The sequence below is a fragment of the Castanea sativa genome, chromosome 9 (genome assembly GCF_040712315.1).
Source record: "Castanea sativa cultivar Marrone di Chiusa Pesio chromosome 9, ASM4071231v1".
Classification (NCBI taxonomy): domain Eukaryota; kingdom Viridiplantae; phylum Streptophyta; class Magnoliopsida; order Fagales; family Fagaceae; genus Castanea; species Castanea sativa.
Genome location: NC_134021.1, coordinates 8,781,453 through 8,801,205, shown reverse-complemented (window position 1 = coordinate 8,801,205; position 19,753 = coordinate 8,781,453). Strand labels below are relative to the sequence as shown.

Below are 19,753 nucleotides of genomic sequence, written 5' to 3'. Positions count from 1 at the left end.
AATGTACGTGATCTTTGAGAACACTTTTCTTTTGGAAAATCAACATACTTAAGAACTGATTGAAAAACCACCCATCTTGGGCACCATGTGGAATTGGGATGAAGATTGAAGATTTTCTCAAGTCTTGTTTTTGAATTTTACTATATCAAGGTACGGTTTCTGTTCTTTATTCTAGAATTCAAGATTACATGTTATCTCTCATGAATGAAGTAGATCATTGTGTTACTTTCGCTGTGAGTTTTGTATGAGATGCAAAACCAATTTTTCCTACATTAACATGATAAAATCATACAAGTGTACGTAGACGAAAATACAACTTTCATCATATATATAGTTATGATTTTTCAGTTTTTCACCATTCACATTGCAACACAAACAACCAATATAAGAAAAATGCAAGTAGCTAGCTTGTTGCGATTTTTCAGCCCAAAAACCTATTTAACACAAGAAATTATTAGGTCCATCAGGAGAACGGCTGACGTAGTCTTCCCTGACCTCCCAACTAATAAAATACTGTTATTTATGCAAATGTGACATCATCTGGTAATTTTATTTTTTATTTTTTGTACTAATTAGGGAGCTCACACATATATTTGCATAAATGACATCATCTTATCGGTCAAGGGGGACCACATCAGTAGTCCTCCAATGTAAATAATAATTTCTCGTTTAACACATAATCTACTTTTGAACACGGTCACATTGGTATGGAATTGGTATAGCCTTCAATGGGACAGCTTTCTTGAGTGTTATTCCCATCCTTTCGGTCATGTCCATCTCCTCAGGCTTAAGCCCATCTGCCAAGACCCAATCAAATGAGTGCAAGAGAGACCCTAGAGCCAGTGGAAGCACACGAGAGGCAAGTGGCATAGCTGGACACATTCGTCTCCCAGATCCAAAGGGTATGAACTCAAAATGGTGCCCCTTGTAATCCACCATATTTGGTTCCATGAACCTCTCTGGCTTGAAAACCAAAGGATCATCCCACGTCTTGGGGTCTCGTCCAATTGCCCAAACATTGACTAGGATTTGTGTTTCTTTTGGAATATTATAGCCTAGCATCTTGCAAGAGTCCATGGCCATGTGTGGTACTAGGAAAGGGAGAGGTGGATGTAGCCTTAGTGTTTCCTTTATGACAGCTTTGAGGTATGGGAGGTTTTCAATGTCATTCTCTTGGAGCTTCTTATCTGGATCTATGGTGCTTCTCAGCTCAGCTTGGACTTTTTTCAAGGTTTCAGGGTTGTGGAAGAGCTCTGCCATTGCCCACTCTAGAGTGCTGGTCGTTGTGTCTGTCCCCGTAGTGAACATCTCCTGAGAACGTAGTAATTTTAATGAGTATTTTGTGCATGTCTGCTTGTATGAGTGTCTTTTTCTTTTCTTTTCTTTTTTTTTTTTTGCCGGGGGGGGGGGGGGGTTAACAAAGAAAAAGAAATTTACAAAAATTTTTATTTTGACACCCTAAAATAAAATTTTGAACATTCTGAGCATAAATTTTGTTTAAATCTAACTGAAATAAGCTTGAATATGCTCAACTTAGTGTTACTTTCATAATATTTTCATAATAATTTTAAAATAAAGGTTAGGTGGCAAGTTGTAACTGATTTTATTTTGACCCACAATTGACATCACTTTTTTACATACCTTTAACAACTTGTCACCTAAATTTTGTTGTGAAGGTGTTGTGCGGTAACACTACTTTTAAAATTGCTCATTCGTTTTTAAATAAATAAACTTTATCTAACTTTGGCTTACTTTACTATTGATGGCAGAATGAAATTATTTTTCTTTGCACTTTTCTTTTTCATCAGCAAAAAATTACAATACTTTTTTTTTTCAACGTTACCTGAAGGCTAAACGTTCTCTTTTTTTCTTTTTCTTTTTTCCTTTTCTTTTCAACGTTACCTGAAGGCTGAACGTTCTCTCTTTTTTTTTCAACATGACCTAATCTAATTTTTACATTATAATAATAAAAATAATAATATAAATTTATATATATAATGTGGTAAATTTTATATTATGTAATGAGTACAAATAAATCTATTTCTTATATATTATGTAATAAGGGTATAATAGTCAATTTATATAAATTACATTTTCCATCCTTCCATTTTTCTCTCCAACCGAACAAAAGAGTATTCTACCCTCCCACTTTTCCACCCCTCCAACCGAACACACAAGAGGGAAAACTAAATATTTTCCATCCTCCCACAATTTTCCATCCTCCCACTTTTTTATTCCTCCAACCGAACGAACCCTTAGCAATTAAAAAAAATTACACCACCTCTACAACAAACCTATTTGTATCTACATCTATGATTTTTACTCATTTTCTCTATCTCTCTTTCTCCCTTTTATGTTTTCTTTTTGACTAATCAAGTAGGTTGATAAGTGCTTTATAGATTTTCAAGTCCAAGAAGTTTTTTAGTGTTTACTCCAATTCCAAGAGAAGGATCATGTGTATGGTTAAAAAGTCATACACTTCAAAAGCAAAAACTTATATTAATTACTATTTTTTTTCTTAGTTTCACATTTACTCCCAGACTAAATCTTATATGTGTTACTATTCTTCTTTATCATTTTTTTAATTGTTAGTGCATATAAATATAATAAATTATTTTTAATTTGATAATTTTAATTAGTTATTTATTTATATTTATTTATGCATTCAATGGTTGTTGTCTTATCAATCTTTAAAATATTAATAAATTTTTAGACTATTGTACAATACAGTTTGTATACTAAATTGTATTTAGAATACTATTTTAGATTATTTTATATAATATGAAAGTTGTGTATACAAAAAAAATAACCATTTTAATTTGTACTCCTCTCACAACAAATTTCTAGCTTTGACACTATTGACCCCCTAGAAAAAAAAATCCTGGAATCGCCACTACTCGATGGCATAACCGCAACAACTATACATACAAGAAAACAAACAAGCAAAAGCCTATAATATGCTATTGGTTGCTTCTAGTTATGAAGTGTTTTTTTTTTCTCATGTTTTGATATATTGCTATCTGTTGTTAGTCTCTTCTTGGGACTTGTGGTTGCATCTCAAGTCTTTTGGGGCTATGTGAATTTTGTAATTATGCTGGTTTTCAGCTTGTGTTTTATGGCCTGTTTGGAAGTTTAAAAAAGGAGGAGGAGTAGAGTAGAGTAGAGGGAGGGAGAGTAATTCAATTACCTTGTTTAGAAGTTTTTTAAGGAAGGAGGGGGGGAATTTGGAGGGGTTTGGAGGAGTTTCAACTACCTCTAACCCCTCATTTTTAATTCCTCCAAATTGGAGAGATTTGGAGGGAGAGTAAAGTAGATAAATTATTGACCAAATGAATTCCTCAATTTACCCTTTTTAAATTAACAAAATTACAAACTGATTATATATATATATATAATTCAAAATAAACAGAATCTAAAATTAAATTCAATCAAACACAAGCTCAATTTTCGTCAAGGTCGAATTTTTATCATTAAATCCAAAATAAATTCAAAATTTTATTTTCCATTCCCTAATTCTCTCACTGAAAAAGAAAATTACGACGAAATTCAATAAAACCAAAATCTAAAATTAAATTTAAAAAAAAAAAAAGCTCACTTTTCTTCAAGCTTCTTAATCTCTTCGACGATCTTAGCACACATTGAGTCCAAAAGCCCCTAATCTCTCTCCAACACCGAATCGGCAGCTAGGGTTTCGGATCAATTTTCAGAATCCAAGAATAGGAACCAAAACAATCCCCCGTTTTACTTCACTCTTCATCTCTGACAGCTAGATATTAACTATATCAAACAGAGTGAAATTCACAAATCTAGTACACCCATCCCCCGTTTGGTTGCTGAGAAAATAGATAAAGCCAGAAAAAAAAAAATCTCATCGATCTGAAGTTGATTTTCTCTGTTTCCCACTCAACGATGTCACAAGTACTTCCAACAATTGATCTCGACTGTCGCTTTTTGCCACTCGCGTGGGGTTTATCACCGCGACCTTAAACCCGAGAATCTCTTGCTCGACGATAATAGAGATCTGAAAGTTTCGGATTTCGGACTCAATGCCGTGTCCGATCAGATCCGATAAGATGGGTTGTTTCACACATTTTGTGGTACACCTGCTTATCTAGGTTGTTTGAAGAAGGTGGGGATGAGTCAAGGTTTGTATCTGGGTTGTTTGAAGAAAAAAAAAGGAGTGATGTTAGATGGACGCATACGAAGTTTTCTTTTTTCTTTTTTCTTGGCATCCAAACAGTGAAGGAACTGATAAAATAAAAAAAAAGATTTTGCTTTATTAATTAGATGGACAAGGCATTCTCAATGGGCTCTATGTTGCAAGTCCATTTTCAAATAGGGGTAATTTTGTCTATTTAAATCATTTCCTCTCATTTCCATCCTAATTTTTAAAACATCCAAACAAGAGGAAGGACTAATTACTCTCTTCCCCCTTACTAATTTTAAAATCATCCAAACAAGGTAGAGGATAACAATTCCCCTCTACTCTCCTCCCCACTACTCTCCTCCCTCTTTAAACTTCCAAACAGACCACTAATAAAATTTTACTTGATTATCAATAACTAAACAAACAAACAAAAGCCCTTAGTTGGATTTGCGACATAGCATCCGAGTATGAAGACCCTCGATCGCCACATGCCCTAAAAAGTCTACATATATTCTCATCTTTAGGGATGGCCAAAATGACTTGCACCTTGCACGTCATGACCGGTCTTAATCTATTTCGTCTTATGCAGATTTTCCCTGCCTCAAAGAGGTGATGTGGCGTTGGCAGATATAGGGATGGGTTTTGCTCCCTTGTTGTAGCTTACCCCGTCCTGCCTCATACCAAATGTATTTTTTTAAAATTTATATTTCACTTATTTATATTTATTATAATGTAAAATTTACACTCGTATCTATTTCTCTCTTAGTACTCTCGTAGTTATAATCTTTCTTTATATTTTATTTTTATCTCATTAAAGTGTTGGAGCAATTTCATTAGAATTAGTAAACATTTCCAACCCGCCCCAAAGCCAGCCTAGATACGTACGCAATATTTGTGGCTGTTACATGGAAATTAGATCTTACAAAAGATTATGAAAATGATATCTTAAGTTAGAAATAATATAAATTTCTTTTAACTGTTAAATTGAAATTAGAAAAAATAATAATAATAAGAAGGCTTACGAAGACTATGACGTTGATGGTTCTTGAAGAAAAACTTGAGGGCTCTTCCACACCATTACCATGAAACTCCAAAAGCACATCTAGGTAGTCCTTATTCCTCTTCTCTTCAGTAATTCCACATTCCATGCCTTCCATCCTCTCTTTGACAAACACTTTGGCGATCTCAAAGGCGCTTTTGACATGGAATTGGGTCTTCCTCCTTAAACCTTGTGGATCAAACCACCTTAGAATTGGAAAGTAATCAGCCAAGTTAGGCTTCCCAGCATACTCCGTCACCTTGCCTGCATGGTAGAAAAACTTTGCCCCTCTCTCCGATTTGGGATCCAACAAATCTTTTGAAAATATAAGATTTCCTATAAGATTGAAACCCATCAAGAAGAAGAACCTCCCAACGTCGATGGCTGTGGTACCAGATGCACTAGCTTCTTCCATGAAGTGTACCATGTGATCGATGCACCTCCCACGTACACCTGTTGGAAGGTATAAAAAATATATATATATATATATATACACACACACATAAACATTAAATTATACAGTTCAAAAGAATCAAAACCCAAAAGGAAACATTCATGGTTCATGCTCTAGTTAAGTTCTTTGAAACGGAATTAAATAGGTACACCGAAATTACATGGAAAAAAGAATTATTATAGTTTTTTTATGTGGCCAATTGTGAGCGTGTTTATCATCTTCACATAAATTCAACATTTTTTTTTAACTACTTACAATAAACTACATCAAAGTTATAGCAAAAGTTATGTTACAAAAATTGTGCCTGCTAATTTTTTTGGAAATAGAAAATACTAAAAGAAATAAGAACTATCAACTATAATCAATAAAAATGTGATAGAAAATGAGCCACCCGCACAAACTCATGCATTGATTGAGTTGGGATAAATGCCTAGCTAGGGATATATTGAACCTAGGCATTTGGGTTTACAACTCATCCTAGTATGCCCCTTAAACCACTGAGCTAGGCAACCCGTGTGCAGACTACTCAAATTACATTTACGAGTAGCCAACCTAAAAAAAAAATACATGATCATATGAAAAACTAGCATAATGGTTAGAAAATATAAACAGATGAATAACACTCTATATATCAGATCAAGTGATTAATTAGTTACCACCTCGCATGGCTTCAAGGCGGCGTGCCACGAAAAACTCGGTGGTGCAAAGGCGGCGCAACATGCGCCAGTGAGGTCCATATTGAGCCGTAACGAGAGAGCCCTCATTACCAAAGTCCCCTTTCATGGCCTCGTAAATCTTCCTGCCGGCAAGAACCACGTCGTGATTCTTGAACATCTCGCGAGCCACTTCGTCGGATGAGATCACCACCGTGCTCATTGACCCTAGCCAAAGTGTCATGATAGGACCGTGCTCACGAGCCAGCTTTGTAAATGACTCGTGGGGTGACCAACCCAGTTGGAAAATGTTTCCAACCACTGGCCAACATTTAGGCCCTGGTGGAAGCTGACCTATCTCCTCTAATCTGCGGCGTCTCCGCTCTCTTATTAGCACTATCGATGCAATCCATAGCACTAGAGCTATGACTAATCCCAGAGCTAATTGCTCCATTTTTTTTTTTTTTTTAGTTTGGTTGGTGGATGTACTGGGTTGAAACTAGCTAGGTTGGTGGTTTTTTTTATAGCAGTTCGATCTACTTGAGTACGTGACAAATCTTTGGGAACAATTAGTGTGAAAGAACAACTAGTCCTTCTTTATTAGGAATCTCTATATATTACTTTATGTAGGAAACCTCAAAGAATTTGAGAAAAAGCGATCAGATCAAGGGAGAAAAAAATAAAAATAAAACCAATCGCGCGCGATGAGATTTTCATTTCTTCTTTTTTTTTTTTAATACTATTTTATTATGTTGTTCCGTGGACTTGGGTACTAATAATACAAATTTATTTAATATTATGAAATATGTGGACCAATGACTAAAAGAAAAATGCATTTAGATTAAGACCCATTAATATCTTAATCAAAGATTGCTTCATTTGCTATTTCAACTTGTCACATGGAACAAACAAACGAAGCAATCTTTGATAAAGATATTAATGGGTCTTAATCTAAACGCATTTTTCTTTTAGTCATTGGTCCACATGCATATTTCGTAATATTAAATTTGTATTATTAGTAAGTCCACGGAACAACATAATAAAATAGTAATTACTTAAAAATACGAATTACGAATTTGACTAATTAAGGAACTCACCCTCCCGGTGGTCCTTAATCAAATTTGAGGACCACTGTCCTTCAAAATTAAAAAATAAATAAATAAAAATTGAGGACCACTGATATTTTTAATGGTTGTATTATTGAGTGTCCTTAAGATATTTTATATAAACCATTTTTGAAACTTTAATTCCACTTTCTTGACAAATATTAAATAAAAAAAAAATTATCAACAATATCAGTTGCTACCACCATATATGCGTGTGATAGTCACTCCATAGGTACAAGTTCTTGTAGAATTGAGGGTAAGGATCAATATTCAAGTCTTTAAGAGAGAGTTTCACAAACATACATCTATATTAGGCTAAAGTAAAATTTTATCTCAGAGCACCAAAAAAAATCAGTTGTTTTTTTCTTTTGTCCTAATCCATTAACTTTTCCCATATTTTATAATTGTATTCATTGATAACTGATCCCTGTTTGATTGACCCTGATTACACGGGGATTGTGCTTTAAGTGAGCCTCATCAAATGGAACTAATTAAGCTTGGAAATACTAATTATTACACTACTAGTCGCTAACCCGCGCGATGCACGGGATAATTAAATAAAAATTAAAAGTACTTATTTTACTTAAAGGTTTATGACTTAACTTTAAAAAATGTATAACTTGAAAATTAATTAAAATAAGAAATTTTTTGTTAATGATTTAGAAAAATCCTTTTTCTTTCATATCATTGGTTCCACATAACACATTCCGACGTGGGCTATTCTATGGTGATAACTTCACATAATACTCAACTGCAATTAAATCTACTATCTACCATCAATCTAATCTATGTTATTTTGATAGTAGATCTACAAATTGCATTCTCATTTTCTTAGAGCTTGCCACATCATTATTATTATCTATGTATAATATAAAACCAAAATTTTTTGTACTTTTTGAGAGACTTACGTTAGAATTAAGGTTAAAAAAATAATTATAATTTTTTTAATTAGACCTCACATTAGATTTTTTAATATAAAAAAAGACTCACTTTAGGTTTTTTTTTTTTTTTTAAAAGACTCATGTAAAAAATAAAATAAACTTTAGAATTAAGGAAAAAAGAGAGAAACTCCTATTAGGACTCTCTCACCATTTAGTTTAAAAAATTAAAATTTTTTATAAATTAAAATAATGAGGAAAAGAGAGAGAGAGAGAGAGAGAGAGAGAGAGAGAGAGAGAGACTCCTATTAGGACACTCTCACTATTTAGTTTAAAAAATTTTTAATTTTTAAATTTTTTTTATAAATTAAAATGATGAGGAAAAAAGAGAGAGAGACTCTTATTAGGACTCTCACTATTTATTTTTAAAAATTAAATTTTTTTTATAAATTAAAATGATAATGTTGTAGGAGTTTCAAAGGTTTCAGTTATATATATATATATATAGATTATTGAACCTTCGTAAGAAGTCAATGCAATATTCATTGCTCAGAGTGATCTTGCTTGGTGTAAGCGAGAGGGAAAAAACCTATAACAATTAAACTAACAATTTTTCTCAATGACAAAGATGTGGGAATACAATTAATAAATTTTTATTTTTTTTCTTCTTCGTTCAATCTCTGCATAAAAGGTGTGGAAGACATATTTATTATTGGGAAAAGTTAACGAATGTCCAAAAGATATTGATTTAGAAAATATTTTTATAAACTTTTATAGAAAAATTTTAAAAAAACAATTGATTTTTTTTGTAACTTTTTATATTTTTCATGAAAGTAACATCAAAACTTTTTCAAAATAATCAATTAAAAAATGAACTAAGGTCCCGGGTCAATCGAACCCCTTATTATCTTTAAAATATATATATATATATATATATATTACACACTCATAACAATTCATGTTATTATATAAGTGTTGACCTAAGCCCCTAGTTATGATATATGGGACTCGGTTCTTGAACTGTATGTGACCTGGCTTTTACGACTTTTCCTAAAATTTTAAAGTTCATTTCCCTCTCTAAAATAGAAAAAAAAAATGTATTTGAAAAAAAACATTTTCAAAAATTCTTTGCCCTCCTATTCAACGGGGCTAAAATAAAGAAGCAGCTTGCTTCCTAATTAACTTCTTTGCTCTCAAGCTTCATTTCTTCTTAGTGCAATTATACTCCACAATTAAGACTTCCTTCTTTATATATAATCTAGTTTAAATCCACAGGACCACGACTAGGGACGGAGCCAGGACTTGGAGTTAGGGGGGCGATTTTGCTGCTAGCTGTGTGCGGTGGCTCCGACCCTTGAGTCTATTTTTTTACTACTAAGGATTTTTGTTAAAAAAATTTTAAATGGCCAAGTAGTTTGTTCTGGGTAAAATATATTGATTGGACTTAATTTTTTTAGTTTTATTATATTGGTAATTTTTGTTGTTGAGCTAATTTTTTTGAGTTTTTATATTTTGTTTTAGATTTAATCTATTAATTTTTTATGTCCTTTAAAAGGTGAAAAATGCTAAAATTACAAAAATTTTACAAATTGCTAATGTGATAAGTGGTTATTGATATATAAAAAGTTATGCAAGTGTACGAACTAATAAGAATTTGCTACCTTAATAGTTTGTATAAACATTGTAAAAACGTTTTTGGCTATAAGATTACTCTCAAAAGAATTAATGGCATTATTAAGGGGGGCAAAGTGTAATTTTATTGAAAAAAATTGTTAAACTTAGTACCTATTAATATAATAATATTTTTATAAAAAAAATTAGGGGGGGCAATCCAATAACAGCTCCGCCCATGACCACGACTAATGTCACTTTTACTATCTTTTCCTTTGAAGATTGCTAAGTTATTTTGTAACTTTAGCGTACATATTTTTGCACATATTAATAAAAAGTAATTATCAAAAACAAACATCATAAGTTAAAAAAAAAAAAAAATTATACATGCACTTTCTTTTAACTTTATGACCCTCTCCAGCTGCGTTTTGGCTTTGCTAGTGATCATGACTTGGTATAGAGTATAGAGCAAGGGTGGAGCAGGGAGTCTTTTTGAGGCCAAAAATCAATTAGGTGCTACTAGTTTCAAACATTAGGGAACAAAGTGGCTTTGAAGTTTGAGTGAGGAGAAGGTTTATTTAGAAAATAATTCATCTCATAGTTATATAAAACTATAAAAGCCCCCTAGCTTTGTCTAGGATTGATGTATTTTCTCCTCTTCGCTATGTGGATCTCATATGCTACCCTAATTCATGCACTTTCTTTATTTAATGATAATGTTTCCGTCATCTTACAATAATTATAATTATAATTATAATAATAATAGGGATTTCTGTTATAAGTCAAAATCCATTTAGAAAAAGAAAAAATCTTTCATATTTTACCAATGTTTTTTAATATTCATAATCTATTAAAAAAACACTAAGTTTGGGTAAAATAATGAAACTAGAATTTTAACGAATGGAAAATAAAAATTGGTTTTCTTTCAAAAGTGATATTTAAAAAAATAATAATAATAAAACCTGAAATTCTTTATGTAATAATTTATTAACTTCATAAAATCTTGTGTAATAAGCAATAAGTTTTGGGATAATAACATATAAAATTATGTAAGATGTACTTGACGTCTAAGTAACTATTAATAATCTTTTCATTCATAAGTGGAGTTTTTACAAAAAAAAAGAGAGGGGGGCGGGCCCCCCACCGGGGGGGGGGGAGACTTTATGTAAAAAAATCCTTTGTAGCTAAATAGACGTGGCTCTACAAATATTTTTTAGGAGGTTATTTAAATTTGTGTTGAAAAAGTTGATGATCGCCCATTAGTAAATAATATTCTCTTATTTTCTCTTGATCATTAGGATGATCATATGAGATCTTTTCTCAACTCATGATTCGAAGAAAAATTTTTAAGTCAACATAAATTTTTTTAGAATATAAATTTAAGTAGGACATGAATCTTGTCGTACACGTAACTTCTTTATCAAAAATTGATCCATTGGGCGTATTGTTTCTTAGTATAATGAAGATTTTAATTATTGTTGCTAAGATTAAATATTGGAAACATATATTGTCTCTTACTATATAATGAAGTTATTAATTATTGTTGTTAAGCAAACTTTAATTATTATTGTTTAGAATAATTTAATTTATTATTTATTAGCTTTTGGTTTTGGTTTTGCTCTTTTCAATTTTTTTTGGAGAAAATATTTTCAATTTTGTTATTTAACAATACAACTCAATTTTGACAACTTATTGGTCTTATGTAATTTTTTAAGAATTTAAGAAAAAAAATTGTTGTATCTTTTGCATTACTCTATTAAGAATTCAACACAACAATACAATCATTAAACTAAAATAATAATAAAAAATTTCTTCACTCCCTACTGTCCCATGCCCCACTTCTACTACCTCACGCTAAATTGTCTCTTAGTATTTATACTTTATTGCCCACTTAATTGTATATTTCTAAAATTTAAGATCAACAAATTGCTTTTTTATTTTTTTGTTGGGCTTGCTTTTCTTTTCTTTTTTCAGATTTATACCAAATTGGTTTGTTGTTGGATTTTTTTTTTCTTTTTATTTAAAAATGCCAAAATAAAGGTTGGTGTTTAATTGATCTGTTGTTGCTTGTTAAGCTTGGGGTAAAAAAAAAATTTAAGGTGGTCAAAACAAAAATTATATATATTTGTCCAAGTAAGGGGGTTCATTTGAACCCCTAGAGGCAATGTGGCACTACCACTGCAGCTAAATAATGTAGAATGAATATAAATGCTATTATTTTTTGGGTATTATTTCATTAAAATATCACTTAATGCAAAATATGTGGGAGGGGGGGTGAAATGATTCCGGGCTGAGGCCCAAAGGCCCAGAAGGTCATACTTTAAGAGATGGGCCAAACCCAATAATGTGGGTAGAAGCGAGAGCACATGAAGAGTAAAGAGTAACTCCCCAGAACAGATCCCGAGGAGATATGGGATAGCCACCAATACCGAAACTCTTATCCAAGGTAACAAGCATGAATGGTCTTTCAATGGACACAAGAGGGATTGTGGGCAATTGATTCCCTTTTTTAATCCAAGATACCACCTCCATCAAATTCGTCTCGAGAAACATTCTGAAATGATAAAAATCACAGAGAAGTCACCTCCGCATTAATGAGAGATTCTCTACCTAATCTCTTCCATATTAAATGTGTATTGGTTAGCCTGAACAGTGCAGACACCCCCAAAAGTCCTATTTCATGATGAAAGGGGGGCAGAACAAAGGGGTAATGTGACATGTATCCCGAAAATCCAACTGAAAACAAGCCAGTTGGGAAGATAAAGGAAGGAAATATGCCTATAAAAGGGGAGGAGGGTGCAACAGAGAAGGGGTTGGAAAATCTTAAGGAAAAAGCCTGGATAAGAACAAGACAGAGGAAGTTACAAGAGTTGAGTAGAGCCAAGTTTTACTTTAACTTTTTTGTTTGCTCCCTGTACCTTAGGAAAATAGTTTATGTCTCTTAGAATAATTTATCTTCCATCATGTCTTCTTAATCCAGTTGTTTAGGCCTCCCATTGTGGAATTTCTATCTTATATTTATTATAAATAAATTGTGCAAGTCAATTACTTAGACTCTTTTTTTTTTTTTGTGGAGAATACTAAGCATTTTTAACACATACACATGGGGAAAGGAGAGAAGGTTTTTTAAAGAAACTTACAGTGGTGTAAATCTAAAAGGATCTAACTCTTGGATACATAGCACAGACTTTAAACCTCTTTAACTCACACTCATTTTTCAATGTGGGATTAACCCACTGTTTTTTCTTTGAGAATACTAAGTATTTTTAACACACACACACGGGGAGAGGGGAGAAGGTTTTTTTAAAGAAACTTAGACATTGTATTCCATTACCGTGTGTTTGAGCTTTTGAACCCCCACAATATGAATTGCCTTTTATATTATGTAACACACACATACATATTGTGAATATAAATTTTATCCTCCCCAAAGTAAAATCTTGGCCTAACCATTAATAGAGAGTTTGTGTAGTTTTCGACCTTCCCACCATAAGAGAAGGGTTATGATTGATACAATGGTTAGCCTTTCAAATGTTGGGGATTACTACGTAAACAATAGAAAGACCATAAGGATAGAAAGGCTTTAAGGCATGAACAAATAGTTTTTTTTTTTTTTTTGCTAAATAAATATTTCATTTATAAAAAAAAACAAAAGATATACAATTAAGGGAAGACCTATGATCATCTCTATCTAAAACCTTAGCTCATAACAACGACAAGTTAGAGATGGGAACTAGCCCACTCTAGTTCAAAAGAGCAACCCATTGGGCTAGAAGGCAGGCAATAACGCTGCCCTCTCTATATATAAAAGAAAATGATACATTAACAAAATATTTGACTAGAAACCAAATATCCTCTAGAGCTGCTTTAATTATACAGTGAGAAACAGCTACTTTGTTCTTCAATGGCTCAATGTCATTCAGTGCACCTCCTTCAAGGATAATTCTTTTGAATCCTTCATTGGTCGCCTTTTTGATAGCTAACCAAGCTATTTTGGCTTCTCCTAACAAAGGCTTTATCTGATCCAACTGCTCTATTCGTGCTACAACTAAATTTCCTTTTTGGTCTCTTGCCACCACTGCCACTGATGATTTATCTTCCCTAATTGCAGCATTAAAATTTAGTTTTATCCAATTTAAAGGTGAGGGAGTCCAGGATAAGTCTTTTGGAGGTTTTTTTGGTTGATTTCTCCAAGCATTCATGTGCTCTTCATAAGATTTATTCACTACCTTGCCACCTCATCCGGGCTTGTTTTGATTCCTTCCAGCCTAACTTTATTTCTCGTCATCCAAATCTGATCACGTAAAATTGCTGCATATAATTAGAAATCTTTAACTTCTTCGCCCTCTAAACCCAGGCCATGCTTTGGGTTGATTATCATCTTCATCCAATCAGTTATAGACACATTATAAATGTCTCATATTTAATGGCCAAGGACCTACAAACCAAATTTGGGCAACCCAATCACATTGTAGAAAAATATGCTCTAAAGACTCAATGGCATTATTGCATAAATAATAATCTATCGAAGATAGAGAGACCCTGGAATTTAGGACTGAGGTTGTAGGTAGAATTTCCGAAGCCATCTTCCATAGCAAATTTTTGAGCCTGGCATGAATTTTTAGCTTCCACAATTCTTTCCCATCTTTATTTTGTAGCAGAGGGTGAGGTGGATAATTGATAACCCTTAAGGCAATATATGCTATGTGAATTCACCTGAGGGGTTAAGACACCAAAAAACTTGGTCTTGTTGTGATAGTTGGGTTAGGTGGATGGTTTGGATCTTGGTTGCTGCATTTGGCTCAAATAACTCATAAAGCTTTCCTCTATCCCACTGTCTAGTATTTTGATCAATCAACTCTGCCACCAAATGAGCTTCAAGACTAGCTCCATTTTTTCTTAGAGGGATTAGATTTGGCTCATTTGGAATCCAAGGGTCTTCCCAAATCCAAGTATTCAAACCATTCCCTATCTTGTGGCACATCCCTTTCTTTACTACATCTCTACATTCACAAATGCTTTGGGAAGCCCATAATGACCCTTTAGGTGACGGCATTTTCATAAAGTTTCTATACTTTACATATTTCTTTTTAAAAATCCGAACCCATGGTTTGTCAACATTACTTGCTATTTCCCAAGTCATCTTTTCCACTAGAGCTTTGGTCATGTCTTCAGTTTTTTTTATACCCAACCTCCCAGCACTTTTTGGAGTACATATAGAATCCCTGCTCTTAAGACAACACTCCAGCTTATTTTCATCTTTGAAACTCTACTAAAAATTTCTATTTTCATCTTTGAAACCACACCAAAAACTCCACCCACAGTGTGGTTCTTTTATTCATTGTTTCTATCTTCATCCAAGGCCCAAATCCAAATGGCTCCTTGAGTTTTAATTGTTTCACAAATTACTCTGCCCAAGAACATCTAGCTTTCAAATGCCCCAATCTACCACATTTAAAGCATATATCTGCAAGTCTCTCATATTTAAATTGGATCCACATATCCGATTGTGGCTTTCTATCAAGAAAAAAACCACTCCAAAGAGGATCTTCCACTTTCAACTCCACTTTTACGCTTAGGAATTTGCTCATACATATTCCCCCATTTTCAATGAAGTCCACCTCTATTACTTCTCTGACCAAAGCTCCAATCTCCTCTGCATTCTACTTGGACATGTACTCAATGGGGAGATTATGAACCTGGATCCATATAGGAATACTTAAAAAATCCAGGTCTTCAATAGACAAATTTTGATTCCACATCTTGAGGATAAGCGGAAATCCTTTAATGTTCCAAGGTCCCAAATCTAAGATTCTCTTCTTGTCTCCTTCACAAGCAAACTTAAACGAAAATATGTTCTCCTTGAGGTCCACAATCTATACACTTTTAGAAGTTTTTCATGCTTTTAATATGATGGTTTTGATCACGTTTTTGTTGATGACTTCGTCTGATAAAAGCTTTCCCACCAAACCCGTGTTAACAAGCCCTTATGTAGCCTCCTTTAACTTTATTGTCTCAACCTTGCATTTGAGTTTATTTGTTAGAGCATCCACATGGAGGCAAAAATTTGGCTATTTAGCACCTAGAAAAGCCACATTATCTATTTTACCTATTTACTTTACAATACACCCAACATCAATATTTTTAGTTATTTGGTTAAAATAATATAAACAACTCATTAAAATAAAATAAAAAATATCCATCACAACAACCTTTCAATCAGCCACAACTACCTCCACTACCACTGCACCAGCAACAACCTCCATGTGGCAACCACAGCCCAAGACAATCAAAAAAAAAAATCAAATTACCACCACAGCCACAACCACAACCCACTGTTACAACCAAGCCCAATACAGCCACAACCACCAACATAGCCCATGGCAACCACAACCACAACTACCAAACCGCCACCAACACAACCACCAAACAACCATTTCAACCACAACCCACAATCACAACCAAACCCACAGACAAAATAAAAAACCAAACCGCCACCACCACAGCCACCAAACCCACAGAAGAAAAAAAAAAAAAAAAAAAAAAAAAAAAACACAACCACCAAACCACCCTCACAACCACCATCATCACCACCACAGCCACCAAACCTAAAGGAAAAAAATCAAATACCATACCACCACCACATCCACCAAACCACCACCACAACCACCGTCACCGCCACCACAGCCACCAAACTCACAAGAAAAAAAAACGAACACCATAGCCACCAAAACCATATGAACACACACAAAAAAACTCAATCACAACCAAAACACCCAAATTCCGATCTAAGTAAAGAGAGAATAGAGATGGATTCAAGGGCGTGATCCACGGCATGACCCACGGCGTGATCCATGGTGTGACCCACGACATGATATGATCTGAGATGAGAGAAAGATGGGAGAGAGAGGAGCTTTGGTCTGAAAAGGGGGAGTAACGGGAGAGAGAGAGAGAGAGATAGAGAGAGAGAGAACTGAATCTGAAAGAAAAAAAGGATAAAAAAAAGAAGCAATAGAATTAAAAAAATTATATTAAAACAAGTAGCTACTTGCTACAGTAAACAGGTACTAGGACCTGTTTTACTGTAGCATATAGCTAAATTTTTTAGCTATAGCACCACTAAGAGCATCCACAGTTGGGAGTTCTATCACATCCTATTTTACCATTTCAAAAAACTACTTTATCAATTATACAATACAATTTTACAATACTCCCAACATCCCAACTTTTATTTTCCTATTCTACTAATTAAAATAATATTTCTACATAATAAAATAATATACCCCACAATCACCATCATTTACAATACAGCATAGTTTTTATTCTTTCTCTCTCTCTCTGTGTTCAAGAACCACCATCACCACCACCGCTGCACTACACACACCTGACACCACCACCACCACCAACAACCCATAATCTACCGTCAACACCACACACAAAAAAAAAAAAAAAACCAGCTACCCACAATCAAAAACCAGACCCTCGCTGCTACACCTACTACCCAAGTCGTTGCACCACCAAACCCACGCTGCTGCATCCACTAACCACGCCATTGCCCACCAAAATCACACCTATTGAAATCAACCCACCACCACCCATTGACCCAAAACCCACTCCCACACAAATCACAACCTACCTGACCCACACAACCCACGCGACCCAACACTAACCCACCGCGGTCTCCATCGCTAACCACTGCGAAGCCCCATAATCTTCACCCACAAACACAACAAAAATTTATGAAAACCGGATTGCTCAATTCACCGCTGGGTAGCTTGATTTTGTTGAAGCTTGAAGGAAGCGGATTCGCCGCTGGGAAGCTTGAAGGAAGTTGTTTTTGTCGGTTTGAAGAGAGAGGGTCATCTACACATGCAAGAATGTCGGTTTAAAGAGGGTCATCGGAGCACCGATGCCTCGTCGGTTGAGTGAATCGATAAAGGAATCGGAGCACCGATGCCTCGTCGGAATCACTATCGGAGAGAAAGGGTCATCGGAGAGAGAGAAACATCTAACTTATCGGAGAGAGAGGGGCATTGAAGAGAGTCTTGGGTCTAAAGAGAGCAGAGAGCAGATGAGAAAGAGAGAACGAAGAGAGAGAAAAGAAGAAAAATAATGAGAGAGGAGAGAGAAATTACTGGGTTAAAAAGGATGAGAGAGTATTAAAAAATTGTTTTTTTTATCCCATTTAGCTACAGTACCATCTTGCATTTAAGATGGTACTGTAGCTATATGTCAAAAAAAATTTGGCCTTTTCCAATTTGGCCTTCCCATTGCTAAGCAGTTTTTGGGCCTGAATGCCAAATGTACCTTACATTTGGCATATAGCAGGCCCACTGCTAATGCTCTAATGTAGCACCATATTTTGTAGTTTGAGGAGGCAAAAATATAGCTATATGCCTCCACCAATAATGATGCTCTTAGTGTTTCCACCAGATATATTTGTTTATTAATGGGTTTGGGTGTAAAGTGGCTAAGGGAGGGACCCCTAGACCACCTACAAAAGACAAGTTAGGGAACCCTGTCACAGAAACAAGTAGAAAAAAGTTGCCTAAGCAACGAGTTACAACAAAGCTATATTCTAAATCAAACGAACAAATAGTTTTTTTGAATACCATATTTGGTCATACTCAAATAGTTTGCTAATAGATTGCAAGAACATCTCTCCTAGGATACCAAAATTATGCTTTATGGACAACAGCTTCAATGGTTCATGTTAGTCTGCTTTTCTGTCAAAGTATCAGCTTCTCAAATGTTATTGTGGAATGCAATTTTGCTGAGTTGATGGAACTCTTAAATTCAGATAGAGTTTGCTCATTAGAAGTGGCTTGGATTTTAGAGGACTTATTCGTAAACAATTTGTTAGTATATCCTTTATTTTTGTTCCTATAAGAGCATCCGTAACAGATGTGCTAAATGTGCCAAATGCCAAATATTTTGCACATTTGGCACACCAAATACAAAAAATCCCTTTTATCAAATGTGCTAAATGTTGCAAATTTTTGCAACATTGAACAGTACCTTGGCAATTTGCCACGGTATGGACAAGCCATGGCAAAAATAAATCCTCTTATTCTATTCCATTCCGTTTTCTCTCTCTGTCTTCTCTCTTCGTCTTCCATAGCAAGCCGATCACCAAAGCCCACCACTTGACGCCGCCGACCATCTGTCTTCTCTATTCCGCTTCGGGTTCTTTTTTTTTTTTTTTTTTCCGTTCACGTTTTTTGGCTGTGGTTTGATTAGTGGGTTGGGCAATGGGTAGGTTTGATGGGCAGATCGATGGTGGGTCTTGTGATTTAGGTGTAGTGGGTTGAGATTTTGGTCAGTGGGTTGCGATTTGGGTTTCAGTGGTGGTGGCTGGCCAATTTGGGTTGGTGATTTTTGGTTTGCGATCTGGGTTTCAGTGGTTATGTTTGAGGTTGGTGGTTTTCGGTTTGCTCGCCGTGGGTTTGCCACCATAGGTCTGGGTTTGCTCGCCGTGGGTATGTGTTTTGTTTGCTGTGGGTTAGGTTTTGCTTGGTGGAGACCGTGGGTTGCGTTTTTTTTTTTTTTTTTGGTGTTCAATGTTAATGGTAAATTGTGGGTTGCCAGTGGTGGTGGTGGTGTCAAGTGTGTAGTGCAGCGGTGGTGGGCTAGTACTAGCGGTGGTGGTGTCAGAAGATTTGTGGTGGTTCTCTTTTGTTATGGTGGTGGGTGGGTTGATGATGATAATGGGGAGGAATTTAATATATTATTTTAATGTGTTGTAAATGTTATTTTAATGTATAGAATTGAAATATAAAACATCTAATAAATGGGATGTTGTAAAATGATGTGGTAAAATAATAAAGTAGGGTTTTAGTATTGTAAAATGACATTTTTTTTGCCA

The 19,753-nt window shown here is 34.5% G+C and overlaps 1 protein-coding gene across 2 annotated transcripts; it reads right to left on the bottom strand.

Moving 5' to 3' along the window:
• Positions 1-372: 372 nt before the first annotated feature.
• LOC142611312 (cytochrome P450 76A1-like) lies at positions 373-6,771 on the bottom strand. 2 transcript variants are annotated; one of them, XM_075783420.1, is made up of 3 exons: positions 6,297-6,771; positions 5,170-5,639; positions 373-1,311 (listed from the first exon to the last, which is right to left on the bottom strand). In XM_075783420.1, the coding sequence occupies exons 1-3, from the start codon at positions 6,745-6,747 to the stop codon at positions 682-684; spliced, it is 1,551 nt and encodes a 516-aa protein (XP_075639535.1). In that variant the 5' UTR covers positions 6,748-6,771; the 3' UTR covers positions 373-681. The 2 variants fall into 2 exon arrangements, with proteins under 2 accessions (XP_075639535.1, XP_075639536.1); XM_075783421.1 differs by having other exon boundaries at positions 6,300-6,771.
• Between the last annotated feature and the right edge of the window lie 12,982 nt (positions 6,772-19,753).